Source organism: Lissotriton helveticus, chromosome 8 (assembly GCF_964261635.1).
Source record: "Lissotriton helveticus chromosome 8, aLisHel1.1, whole genome shotgun sequence".
NCBI lineage: Eukaryota > Metazoa > Chordata > Amphibia > Caudata > Salamandridae > Lissotriton > Lissotriton helveticus.
In genome coordinates, this window is record NC_136069.1 from 283792630 (window position 1) to 283806481 (window position 13852).

The following is a 13852-nucleotide window of genomic DNA, read 5'->3' on the forward strand; positions in this document are numbered from 1 at the left end:
GCTCTGACCAGATTTGGCCTTGTGGAAAATTGTGGTAGAGAGCAAGAAGTCATTTATTGCATGTAACGTGTTTTTAAAAACGATGGAGATTTTCTTTCAGAAAGTGGCGGGCTGAAAGTAATAAAGGCACAAAAGAGTGTAAGCTGTTCATAGGACATCCTTGGACGTCATGGAAAGTAAGTTAACTTTAAGGAGTTCTGAATTTTGATTTCTGATGTTGTATGGGTTTTTTAAACACAATCATTTTGATTGTGGTTTTTTTTCCCCGCTGTTACATGATGAATACCTTCAAGTCACTGTTTTTAGTGAATTTTGATACATTCTGAGAACAGCAAAAATAAACCATTTAACATGTATAATTAATTCTGTACTGTTTGCATTTATGATGTATATGTAGAACTGTGTAGGAGGCATGGAGAAGGTGAGGCTTCTGTAAGTGTCAAAGTTGTTGCATGCAGTGCTGCACTTCTGCGTATTCTTTCATATGCTAGACTACATCTGCACAATGAGATACCTAAGCAAAGGAAACACAAGTGATGTGATTGTGAAATGAGCAAAATAAATTGCATGTATTTCAATTACATCACCTGTGTTTCCTATCATTACGAATCAAGATCAAGTTTAGGTCTGTCCAGGGAAACATAGGAGGTTTGGACTTTGTTGAAGAGTGCAGTGGACATGACTCACTTCATTGGTAGACCTTCACATGTATTATGTCCTCTATTCTCTTCAACAACTCGAAATTTCATCTGCAACCCTGAGTAGGCCTCACCTGAAACAAACCTCTGGATAGTAGACATCTTATTGGCATCCTGAAGCAATTATTTAAAATTTTAGTGTCTTGCGACACTTTTCTGAAACAACAGCAATGCAAAAGATGCACCATGTTTTAAGATAGGCCTCACTTCATCTGCATCAAGATACTGTTAGTTTAAAATGTATATCTTTAGGACTGTGTAGGGGGCCTGGAGAAGCAGAAGCTTCTGTAAGTGTCAAAGTTTTTGAAAAACTGTTTGTCCTTCAATCTTTTCCCTTGTCTTTTCAAATTTTTAAATACATGTTTTAATATTTTTCAAATGTTTGTTCTCTCTTTCACAGATTGAAAGTATAAAAACAAAAAGTGAGTAATTTAACGACAATTATAAGGTAAATATTTTGTACTGTTTTCGTTACATTTATATCACATTTAACTACTATTAGTTCCACTGCTTCATTTCTTTAACCCTCAGTTTCCTGCCTTTGCTACTTCCCTCATTCCTTTCTCTATTACCTACTTACTCAACTCCTTCCACTCTTTTTCTCAGTCCCTCTCTTCTCATAGTTCCTCACTCTTGTTCACTCACTGCGTCTCTATTACTCTTAGTGTCTTTGACTGATCAGTCTATCACTACTTGTTCATAATGCTTTCTCTGTGTAGTTGAAGCACACTAAGGGGAATATTATGAACACAGCCAATAAAATTATTGCTCTTTTTATTGGCAGAAAACTGGTGCAAAAGTGGTTTTAGTGGCAGTTTTCTGCCACAAAAGCAGCTTTAGCGACACATTTCTGCCAATAAAAGCTGCAAAACTTTTATTGCCTATGTTGATGATATGGCTCTATGTTAATTACATTTCTTTGCTGTTTCAATTAATCTTTTTCTGTTATTTTTTGTTTTCTGTTTTCTATTTTTTCTCTCTGTTATTCCTCATGTTTTAATCTTATTTTGAACATTCACTCACATTCTCCAAGAAACTCTTCTTTGTTAATGTTATACTCTTTTTTTTTTTTTCACTTCGTTATGTATTTTGTTTTTCACAATTATACCCTCTTCTGTCTTTTCTTCGGTAAATAGATCTATTAAACAGTATCTCTTCTTTACTCCCTATAGCTGTCTTTCTTTTAACATCACTCTCTGTTTCCTTTCCTTATACTTACACTTTTTTTTTTTTTTTAATTTTTTTGGTTAGCTCCCGGTCCGCGTACTGGGAAGCTAACCCGGAAGCGAACCAAAAGAAATAGAGCTTGCCAGAGTGCTAAACATTCTAGCAATTTTTTTGGAAAGGGAAGGTAGTTCTGAAAAGAACTTTTTTTTTCAATATTTTTGTTGTTTTATATATTTATTTTTTTTTGAACATTTTTTGGTTTTTTTTGTATTTTTTGAACGATTTTATATTTTTTTTGGTTTTTTTGGGGGGGGGGAAACAACAAAAAACAGGCGTTGAAAATGGCTCAACAGGAGCAAAAAAAAATTACTGGGGGCGGTTAGGGCAATCATGGTGTTCATATGCCAGGTTGAGTGCATTGATGCTCATGTTGCCACAAGCTAATAATGCATGACAGTGCATACATAAGTGAATCATGTGCCCAAAATTTTCTTGAATATTTGGCACAGTTTCCCGTGCCTCTTCTGGTGTTAGAGAAACCGGTATTGTTGGTCTGGCCACAGGAGTTGGTCTTGGATTGTCGTGCATATCCCTTAATTCTGCCCGGCTGTAATTTAGGGGATGTTTCCTCGTCATGTGCCTGTGCATTGTGTGATTTCCAAAGCTATATTTTTTGTCCGTCCCTCTGGACAATTGTTCCTTGCATATCAGGCAGGTGACATACCTTGCGTTGACCTTTTTTTGGCCACGAGGCATTGAAAAAAACTGCCAGATGAAACTGGCTTTCTTTCTGGAAACCCGGGGCAACTCTTCTAAAAATTGTGGTTCTTCTCCCTCCTCATCCATTTCTTCCTCTTCCTCCTCAGTGTTGGTAAGGACCTGGGGAGGTGGTCCTCTCTTCCCAAGAGGAGGTGGTGGTGGTGGTGGGGGTGCACCAGCTGAAGCAACCAATGAAGCCATTTTCACACAAGCAAAATAGGTCTTCCAACAAGCAAAATAGGTCTTCCTCTCACAATGATGAAAGTCAGAGTGAGGAAAGAAGGAGGGGTTTTCATCATTTGGGAAAAACAATACTTCTCAACCAATGAAAAGTGTTATTTTTAGGTCACCTGACCTAGCCTTCCATCATTATGAAACTAAAAGTGAAATGAACCAATGAAAAGTTTTATTAACAAGTCACATGACCTCTCACGCTCATGTTACGCGCTGCGGAACGCTCCCCGGTTAGCTTCCGGGTCGCTCCCCTTCGCGCCTCGGTCCGCGCCCCGGGACACTTCCGGGTGCGCTAACGCGATACGTCACAAGACGCATTTCGCGGCAACGCGATACGTCGCGCTTTCGCGCCGCGGATCGCTTCCGGGGAGCTGCGTTTCGCGCCCCGGGGCACTTCCGGGTGCGCTAACGCAGTACGTCATAAGACGCATTACGCGGCAACGCGATACCGTCACTATGTTGATTTCTTACTGGTTCGCGGACCGGGTCGCGGAATCAAATTGAGCTAACGGGAAGCTTCCCGGTTCGCGGACCGGGAGCGAAACAAAAAAAATATTTAAAAAAAATTATTAATAAACATATAAAATATATTTTTGGATTTAAAGAAGAAGAATACATTTTACAGCTATATATATTAGCTTTTAAAAAACCAATGAAATTCACTGAAAAAACCATAGGTTATAGACCATATATAGTTAGGAATTAGCATTTACAAAACCTTGAAAATTCACTGAAAAAACCATAGGTTATACACCATATATAGTTAGGAATTAGCATTTAAAAAACCTTATTTTACTCACACAAAACCAATGAAATTCCATATATAGTTAGTTGTACTAACTATATATCACGCACCCGCAATCCACTGCTGATCATGTCACATATTACATCATTCATGACATGGTCAGTGACATCACTGATGACATCACTGATGACATCACTGATGACATCTCAACTGACATCACTGATGACATCTCAAATGACATCACTGATGACATCACTGATGACATCTCATTTGACATTACTGATCACATCACTGATGACATCATTCATGTGATAATACGATGAACCTCTTCAGACTCTAATATAACCTTAGATACACTCAGTGTAAACACAGACTCACAGATTGTCACTCATCCATGAAGTTACACACACACCTAGTCAGTCATGCAAACAATCAATCACACCTCCATTTCCTTAACTATACAGTTAAACACACCTTACTTATTCAAACATATACTAAAACATATTTACTCACTTATACAATCCTGGATACAAGTTCACAATGATCCATACAGCCACTCACACATTCACTGGCTCTTATGCACAGTTATTTATATATGTCAACTCTCACATGTACTGTATTTTACATATGTACTTACTTTGACATGTAGCACTGAGATATCTATTCACTCACCAATACAGTCATGCACACAGTCAACCGCCCATACAGCTGTTTCCACATGCACTTTTGAACCCATACATCTATGCAGAGAGTCATACACCTCCCAGCCACCCATACACACTCTCAGTCTCCCATACAAATACTTGGGCAACCAATCAATAACCCATATAGTTAATCATATAGCTACTGATCAACACATGCAGCAGTTTACATAACAACAGACATAATGATGCACAAATTAAGACAGTTTAGTCACTAACCCATGCACTCAGTGAGACACATTTAATCACTCACTCATACAGTCAGTCATGCACCTACTAAATCCTTTGTTCAGACACTTCTACATCCACTCATTCTTCAATATGTAAGACATATTTTAACTTTACAGAAACATACAGTCACTGGATGTTGTCATCAGTGATGTCATCAGTGATGTCATTTGAGATGTCATCAGTGATGTCATCAGTGATGTCAGTTGAGATGTCATCAGTGATGTCATCAGTGATGTCACTGACCATGTCATGAATGATGTAATATGTGACATGATCAGCAGTGGATTGCGGGTGCGTGATATATAGTTAGTACAACTAACTATATATGGAATTTCATTGGTTTTGTGTGAGTAAAATAAGGTTTTTTAAATGCTAATTCCTAACTATATATGGTGTATAACCTATGGTTTTTTCAGTGAATTTTCAAGGTTTTGTAAATGCTAATTCCTAACTATATATGGTCTATAACCTATGGTTTTTTCAGTGAATATATATATATACACAAGATCTTTTAAAAAAAAAACAAAGCCTTTTATTTCCTATATACATATGCACGTATATAGGAAATAAAAGGCTTTGTTGCCCAAAAAGGTTTGTAAATTGCTGAATTTTCAGTTTTAAAAACATTCTCTAATTGTTTAGATATAGTCACTTAATCTAAAATGACTAGAAATATCGGTCACAAATCTCTAAAAACGTTTTTTTTCCTGGTCTAACCAACCGCACTCGACGTCTTGAGGTACTAGAGATGTATTGACATTATTTTCTGACAAGAATTCCTTATTTTCCATTCAGATTGTCTTTACTCTTTGTGAAGTGATTGTATTTTCTAATGTCTTTATCATATTGTAGCTACACTCTCATTTCTTTTCTCAGCTAGTTAAGTTATATGGAAAAATATCCCTTAATACAGAAATCTATAAGTAATTCTAGCCAGCACCTTCACATGAGGCTTTGGCTGCAGCAGCAACCAATGCTCGTCTGCCACTGTGCCCTGAATGTATCCTATGTTATTGGAGTAGCATTTCATTCACCCCATGCCAGAACTACTATTCCTTTCCCTCCACCAATGATCCCTTTTAGCACCTGCTCAAAGCAAGTGGTAAATAGTAGCGCTAAACCCTTTAAAATAGGCATCACAAGGCAGAATTCCTCACAATAATACTGTGCTACACAGTTATGTCCTACTCCCAGGGGTCTAGCTCACAGTAGGCAGAAATCCATGCAGGGATATCAGCCGCTAATGATAACTGTAGCCACCAGGAAATTATGTATGGCATTCTGCCCAACTCTTAATCGGGTCCCTGGTTGTGAAGGAATAGGCAGAAGTACCTAATAGCAGAGTAGTGTGACTAACCAGTTGCATATTTAATCTCAAAATGTTGGCTGTTGAAAAAGATCTTTCATACTGCAGGGTAACATGTCTTAGAATTTGAACAAAGGTTGCTCCAGAATCTTTTTGCAAACATGTATGTTACCTGATCTGTGAATAATGAACATATGTATGTATAGTATAGATTGTAGGTTCCTTTTACGAAAGCAGTGTATGTATCTCCAAATGAGTGTTGTATTGAAAATCTCCGTAACACTGTGCTTCACTTGTTTATGTTGCGATCTTTAGGCAATCTGCAACCAGAGCAAGCCGTGCTCTAATGTTTGAAGAAGAAAGTCAAAGTATGGGCCTTGCAATTACCAACTTGAGTGAGAAAAGTCTACAAGAAACGGGAATAAACCTACAGGTAAAATGCAAAACCTGATATAGTTCCCACTTTCTGTAAATCCTAAACCGTGCCTGTATCGGATGGATACATCTACCTGCATATACCTCACCTTATCAGTACCCCGTGACACCAGACTGTATCTGGAGATTTTTCTCTGCAGTTACGCAGACTACTAGGTGGTACTGTGTGGTTCCACGTCAAGAGCACAATATAAGCGCTAGCTCTGTGCATCAAGGCCAGTTCCTTTCTTTCCACGCCTTCCAATACGGATCTAGAGCTCGCTCCATCACCTGAGAGAAAAGATTTCCCAAAACATTTTCCATTGTGCAAGGTCATGTCTCCTGCTAAAATGACTAGTTTTAAACCCTGCAAGGATTGCCACAAACAGATATCAATGGCAAGCCCTCAGAAAGTCTCTCTCTGTCTGGGCTCTTCACATGTCTCAAGCCTTGCAGCAATAGTGCTCAGATGAACCCGAAGGCTATCTGGGACCACAAGGCCTAACTGTGGCCAAGTACCGCAGAAAGGTTCAAAAGGCCTGGTTGAAGTCGAGGATGAATTCTCTGTCTCTAATTTGCCACTAAACACCAAAGTCTCAAGTAGGTTCAAAGAAGAAAAAACACAAGAAGTGGAAACGTAGTTTCCCTTCTTCCTACCACACTTTTCAGGAGAAGTCATGTGAACGTTAGGGTACCCTCAGGTCTCAGTTCCTTTCACAGCAATCTGCAGCGAGGGCAGACCTATTCAGGACCACTCCTCTCATTTAATGAGGCACTTACAGACACTATTTTGAACACCAGGGAAAAGTCAGGATCTTAAGTACCTGTAAACAGACTGATAGCCATACAACACAGGTCAGCTCGGGGGGACCACACTTTACTTCGCTAGCACCATAGAGCCAGTGGTTTAAGCCTCCACGAATACACTTAACCCAAATGCATTTCCACCTAACCAGAGACTCAAAACGCGTTCAAGAAGTATATGTTCTCCTCTGCTAGGCTTGCCTTCAGGTCCCAAAATTTGAGTTGTCTCCTGGGATGTTACTTGCACGCATTGTGGGACATGGAAAGTGATATCTTGCCCACAGTCCCGATTGACCTTTGCTCCAACCTCCAACAAATAATTCAGTATGGTCAGGATGCAGTGAAGTACGTCATGGGATCAGGCCTGGACACTACTGTCTGCGTAGGGCAGTTTGTACCAGTATGGTGCTTCAATGCCATGCTTTGGTACAATTAACGGGCTTTTCAAATGATGTCCCGGCGTCACTGATGTATATGTCATTTGAGAGTATTTGTCTCTTTAGAGACAAGGCAGACACTGCACTAGAGCGCTTGAAAGAAAGCACAGAGTGCTCTCTAAACCTCACACTGTCTATACTGCAGTTTCCTTGTTTAGAAAACACACAAATTAACCGGGTTAAGAGTAGACTCTATTGCAGGAATCTATGTGTTAACACTTCTAAATATACAATGTATCAATCAAACTGTTTGAGACATATTATTTTTATTGTGGATTATTGTTTTCTCTTTTTTTTCCTTTTATCAAAAATATAGATTTATGTGATAATCATGGATAAAACTTGTACATTCTATATACACAATATTCCATCTGTACCATATATTTCAGGTTAAACAGTATTTTCCAATTGATCAATATCTGTAAAAATTAATACATTATTAATAGGGGGTAAAAAAAGACAACATGATTGCTGGTAATATACAGAGTAATCAAAAGTCACAAATAATCAATTCCAAGATACTAATGTATAGAATATTGATAACGTCACTGGTAATGATGTGCGCTGGGGGTCGCGTAACTAGTTAGCATGGAGGAGTCTCTCGGCAATATCACCACTTTCGAGGCTTTAGAAGAGGCATCCAGCATTGTCAGTGCTAGACCCTCTCTCTAAAACAGACCTCCCAAGCCTTTTGAGGTAGAGGTTGGGAATCCAGCCAACAGTGTCTAGGCCCTCGAGGAAAACAAACTACCTAATCCTCCTCCCCTCCAGCTGCAGAAAAATGCCTTTAGTTTGTCCTCAGTTACATTCTGCCAACCGGTTGAAGGCCAGATAAGCTGTTGACTCCACTGGTAGGAAAGCATCATATTGGACAGATGAGTGCTTCAAATTGTCCAGTATGGTTAAGCCTTACCCTTCCTGTCCAGCCCTCCAAAAATACCATCTTTCCCACAACGGCTTGCTGAGGACCACTTGTCCATTCAGATGAAGGAAGCCCAGTGTCTCTTGACCAAGGGAGCTAGGTAGAAGGTATCAGAGGCCAGGATTGGCTGCTACTCCTGTAACTTCCTGGTGCCAAAAAAGGACAGAGATCCTATTTTAGAACTTCACCCTCTGAACATTATACTCGCAAAGAAAAAGTTCAAGATGCTCACTCTGGCAATCCCATTGACATCTCTCAGATTCTACATCAATGGGCCAAATTCACACCTGACTCCTTCACAGAGTCTCCCCTTCATTGGAGCTATCCAGGATACTGTGCTGTTTCAAGCATTTTCCACCTCAATGAGTGGGCTATAATCCTGATGTTCAACCTCTAACCTGGATCTCAGTGAGAGCAGCTCTGAGGCTTCTTGGCCTCCTGCATCTTGTTAGTGGACCACACCAGGTGTCACATTGAGGCTCTGCAGTGGTTTCTGAAGTCTCAGTTGGCTCAGCATCAAGGAAATATTTCAGATTTCAACCATGTGTCGGAGGAGGTTGCAAAATACCTGTAGTGGGTGGCTAAAAGACTGCAACTGGACCAGTGCCAGCTCCTTCTCTCTGCCTCACCCAGAGCTACCGATTGTGAAGAATGGATCATAACCGGGTTGAGGAGGTCATCTGGGAAAGCTGGAGAGCATAAGCCTCTGGTGTCTGGCAAAAATCCACCTCCACATCAATCTGTTGGACTTGTGAGGGATTCGCTTACCACTAAAGGCATTCCTCCTATCTATAAATGAAGAATGGTTGCAGGCTAGCACAGGCAGCAGCACTGCCATGTGGTACAGTAACAAGCAGGGCGCAGTGTGATCGTAGGTCCTGGGCCAAGGGGCTCTGTACCGCTTGAACTGACTGAGTCGGCTGAGCAACTCCCTGGTTGTGTAGCACCTAGTAGGTTATTTGAACACCAGGGTGGAGAAAATCAGCTGGCTTTTCCTAACTAATCACAAATGCAGCTACACTTTGAGGTAGCCGAGGGCATCTCCCATCAATGTAGAGAAACCTATCTCGATCTTTTTGCCACCAAATAGAACGTGCAGTTTTAAAAATGTTGCCAGTTGGAGCTCCCTGGCAGTTCTTGCTGGAAGATGCCTTTTGATTCGACTGGAGCTCAGGGCTCCTGTATGCCTTCTTTCCTCTACCTCTCCTGCACAAAGTTATGAAAAAGATAAGAACTACTTGCCACAAGTCATCCTCGTGGTGCCAGATAGGGCAAGGAGAGGGTGGTACCAGGAACTTCTGGCCTTGAGCCTCTGTCATCTGATCCAGCTGCCTCTTCAGGAGGACCCCCTGTCCCAACAGCGAGGCAGGGTCCTACACTGAGACAGCACAATTCAGACCTCCTTGCTTGTAAATTAAATGACCAACAGTTGGCAGCCTATGATCTCCTTCTCAAAATATTGAATGTCATTTTGGCAGCCAGTTGTCTTGCCCCTAAAACCATATATGCAGGAATATGGGAGATGTTTCGTTGGTGTACTTCTCAGGATATCCAACCCTCAGAAGACCAATTGTCTGATGTTCTTCCTATCTTTAGCCTAGCAGGCCTTGCTCTGGCAACAGTTAAAGGATATCTTTCAGCCTTATCGGCCTTTTTATGATTGGCTGATTAGCCATCTTTGTTTGTATCACTGTATTCTAAAACAGGTGACCCATATGTTCTCACCAAAACCCTTTGTCAGGTCCAAGTGGGGCCTTCGTCTGGCTCTAACATTCCTGATGTGCACCTCATTCAAACTAGAGGCAATTGAAGACAGTGTTCCTTATAACGATCGTATCAGCTCATCACATGAGTGTGGTATAAGCGCTTTCTGTCCGGTAACCGTACACCACATGTTTTTAGAGAAACCAGTGCTAAGGACTAAAGCTGCGATCTTCCAACAGTTGTAACAACTTTCTACACTGGGCAGTCTATTATGCTGCCAGTGTTCTTCACCCCAACTCATCCATCTAAGGCCGAAGAGAGCCTATTGTCCAGACCTGAAGAGAGTTCTGACCGTTTACATTTATTGTACCAAGAAACATTGGATGGACCATCAGTTCTTTGTTGAGTTCTCTGGGACAAAGAGGGGAACAGCATTGCACAAACGAGCCATCTCCAGATGGGTTGTTGTTTGTAAAAAAAAATCTGCTATGGCCTAGCCAGGAAATAGCCTCTGGAAAGCCTGTGAGCTCATTCCATCAGAGAAAACGTTGTTACCATTGAGTTGGTGTGCCGAGTACCTGTTTTGGACATTTGCTAGGCTGCAACGTGGAGGTCAGTTCACACTTCATGAAGTAATACTGACTGAATTTTCTGGTCTGACCCATTCCACAAACCCACAACCTGCTGCACGTTCTGTTTTGTTATCTATTCACAAGGTGAGGAACCTGTGGCTAGAAGTATCCATCAGTAGAACAAGTTGCTTTCCTTCTATAGCACTCTTTTTGGTGTATATTCTATCTAGCCACAGATTCCTCACAAACCCACCCTCCTCTCCATTCCTGTGGAGCAAACTAACTTGGTCCTGTTAGATTTGGGGGTCTCTAGTTGGCAGAGGTAGGTACTTTTGACCACATAGGGACCCTTGCGTCTAGCCAGGGTAAGGGGGTACACTCCTAAAATAACCCCTGCTGACCCCCTTGGTAGCTCGGCACAAGCAGACATGCTTATCTCAGAGGCAGTGTGTAAAGCATTTGTGAACACATACAGTAACCCAGTGACAACACTACAGATGGATACCACACAAATTGTAGTGTAAAAATAAGTATTTTTATATAGATTTAACACAAGACCACAGACAACAAAAATCCACAATACTGTACTTACAAATTGTATAAATAGCTTAGTTCTCTAAATGTAAAATGCGACACTTTGAGTTCAATGTACCTTTGGATGCGTAACGCTATTCAACTAAAGTGTTGCAGGGAAGGTGATGCATCGGTTCCTTACACGCAAGAATGGTGATGCGTCGGGTCCCTACTGCTGCTTAGGGGATGAGTCGGTTCTTCTCCGCGTGGGGAGGTGAGGCGTCGGATTCTTACTGCGCTTCTGTGGCGATGCGACCAGCAGCGCTATGATGCGATGAAGATCCGGTGTAATGAAACAAAATGGCATTGTCTTCTTGATGCGACAACGATGCGTGCACGCCCAACGGTTGTGCTGCGACTCCACGATTCTTCTGAGCCACGACAGGCCCTGCGACACGCTTCTCCGGTGATGCGACAGCGACCCACTTCTCTGGTGATGCGATGACAACGGCTGCGGCAGCGACACGCTTTTGTCTTGATGTAAACTTCACAGGAGTGTAACCCATAAACCAATTCAGGACTGGGTAGGTAAGGTGCAATAAAAAAAATTCACGCTTTTGTCTTGAGTCACACTTCCAGCTCCCAGCAACACACAGTCTCTCAGAAGGCCCAGCTCAACAGGAGGCACTTCAATTCCGAGCAAGGGAAGGCAGGGGAGCTGGTTGGTGAAGTCTGTTGTCCCTGAGACTTCAGCAGGAGGCAAGCTCTAGCTCAAACCCTTGGAGATCCTTTACAAGTTGATTTGAAAGTAGCACCAAGTCCTTTCTCCTTTCTTTGGCAGTCAAGCAACCACTGCAGGCCAATCCCCCAAACAGCACTCAGCTTAGGGATAGTCTCCTCCTCAGTTTCTCTGGTTCCTCTCCTCAGCAAAGGTTCTTCTTGTTTCCCAATAGTGATCTAGAGTTCTGGGGTCTGGGTCCCCCCCTTGAATACACCTACTCCCTTTGTTCTCTCAAGGCAGAGAGGCCTTTGCCTGGTCCAAACCAGTTCTGGTCAGTCCTGGAGCACAGGCTACTTCTGTGGGTGGCACAACCAGTGCTGCAAGCCCACCAGCAGCATTTGGTTTACAAGCCCCGTGCACTGTACTAGGGTCTGACAAGTAAACCAAACCAACCAATCATGGAATCACTAATCCATACATCAATGTACAATACGGAACACTTGCAGTGTGGCACTGAATAGCAGTGGCACAGTGCCCAAAGCATCTATAACCAGCAAAAACACATGCAGCAACATCAAAAAATGGAAGGAAAACCCTCACCAACAGTGCCAGATCTAACATGTGTCCCCTTCAGCTGAAATGTGGGGAAAACAACCCTACCTCCTGGGAGTTCCCATCACTAAGGTTAAAAAATCTGTACAGACCATCAGCATTGGCGTGTTCTGTACCAGAGCGGTGTTTCACCGTGAAATCCATCACCTGTAGGGAAATGGACCACCTCAACAGCTTTGGATTCTCACCCCTCATCTGCATCTATCATCTGAGGGGCCTGTGGTCTGTCTGAACCCGGAAGTGAGTCCTAAACAGGTATGGTCTCAACTTCTTCAGTGCCCAGACCACAGCAAATGCCCGCCACTCAATCGCACTCCACCTCTGTTCCTGTGGAAGTAACCTCCTACTGATGAAGGTCAAGGGTTGATCTAGGCCCTCCTCATTTATCTGTGACGAAACAGCCCCCATACCATGCTCTGAAGCGTCTGTCTGAGCGATAAAATCTTTTGATTAGTTGGGTGCCAGGAGCATGGGCGCCGGCAGTTTTCAGGGCCTCAAAAGCTTTCTGACAGGTCAGTCCAAATCACTTTCTTGGGCTGCTACCGTGAATTCAGCTCTGTGAAGGGGGCAACAATGCTGCCGTACCCCTTGACAAACCTCCTGTAATACCCAGTGAGTCCTAAAAATGCCCTCACCTCTGTCTGGGTCTTCGGGGCTCCCAAGCCAGGATGGTTTCAATGTTGGGCTGTAGGGGGGCCACCTGTCCACTCCTAATCTGGTGTCCCAAGTACACCACGGAACCCTGCCCAATCTGGAACTTACTCGCCTTGATCGTGAGGCCTGCCCTCCGCAGCGCCATCAACACTTTCCAGAGGGGGCGCAGATGTTCTTCCCAACTGGTGCTGAACACTGCAATGTCATCCAGGTAGACGGCACTGAACTCTTCCAGTCCAGCCAACACCTGGTTGACCAACCTCTGAAAGGTGGCAGGGGCATTCTTCATCCCAAAGGGCATAACCTGAAACTGATAGCGCCCATTTGGTGTGGAGATGCTGACCTCTCTCTTGCCACATCAGTCAAGGTGATCTGCCAGTACCCAGACGTTCGATCACAAGTGCTGCAGTACTGGGCAGCCCGTAACTGATCGATGAACTCATCAGCTCTGGGGATGGGTGTGTGCCAGTCCTCGTGACTGAATAGAGCCCTCTGTAGTCCACTCAGAACCGGAGTTCTGGCGTGGCACCCCGTGCAGCAGCCTTTGGGACCAAGACCATGGGGCTGGCCCAAGGACTGTTAGAGGACTCAATCACCCCTAACGCAAGCATCTTGGAGACCTCCTCCTTGACGCAAGCTCTCACCCTGTAAGTTTTGT

At 42.8% G+C, this 13852-nt stretch overlaps 1 protein-coding gene across 1 annotated transcript in view; it reads left to right on the forward strand.

Annotated features, from left to right (window-relative positions):
- The window catches only part of ATM (ATM serine/threonine kinase), a 1424234-nt gene that overhangs the window by 963484 nt on the left and 446898 nt on the right, over nt 1-13852 (forward strand). The window contains exon 40 of the mRNA XM_078657051.1: nt 6157-6274. Within this exon, the coding sequence (XP_078513177.1) occupies nt 6157-6274 (118 nt within the window). The remainder of the gene's footprint in view (nt 1-6156; nt 6275-13852) is intronic.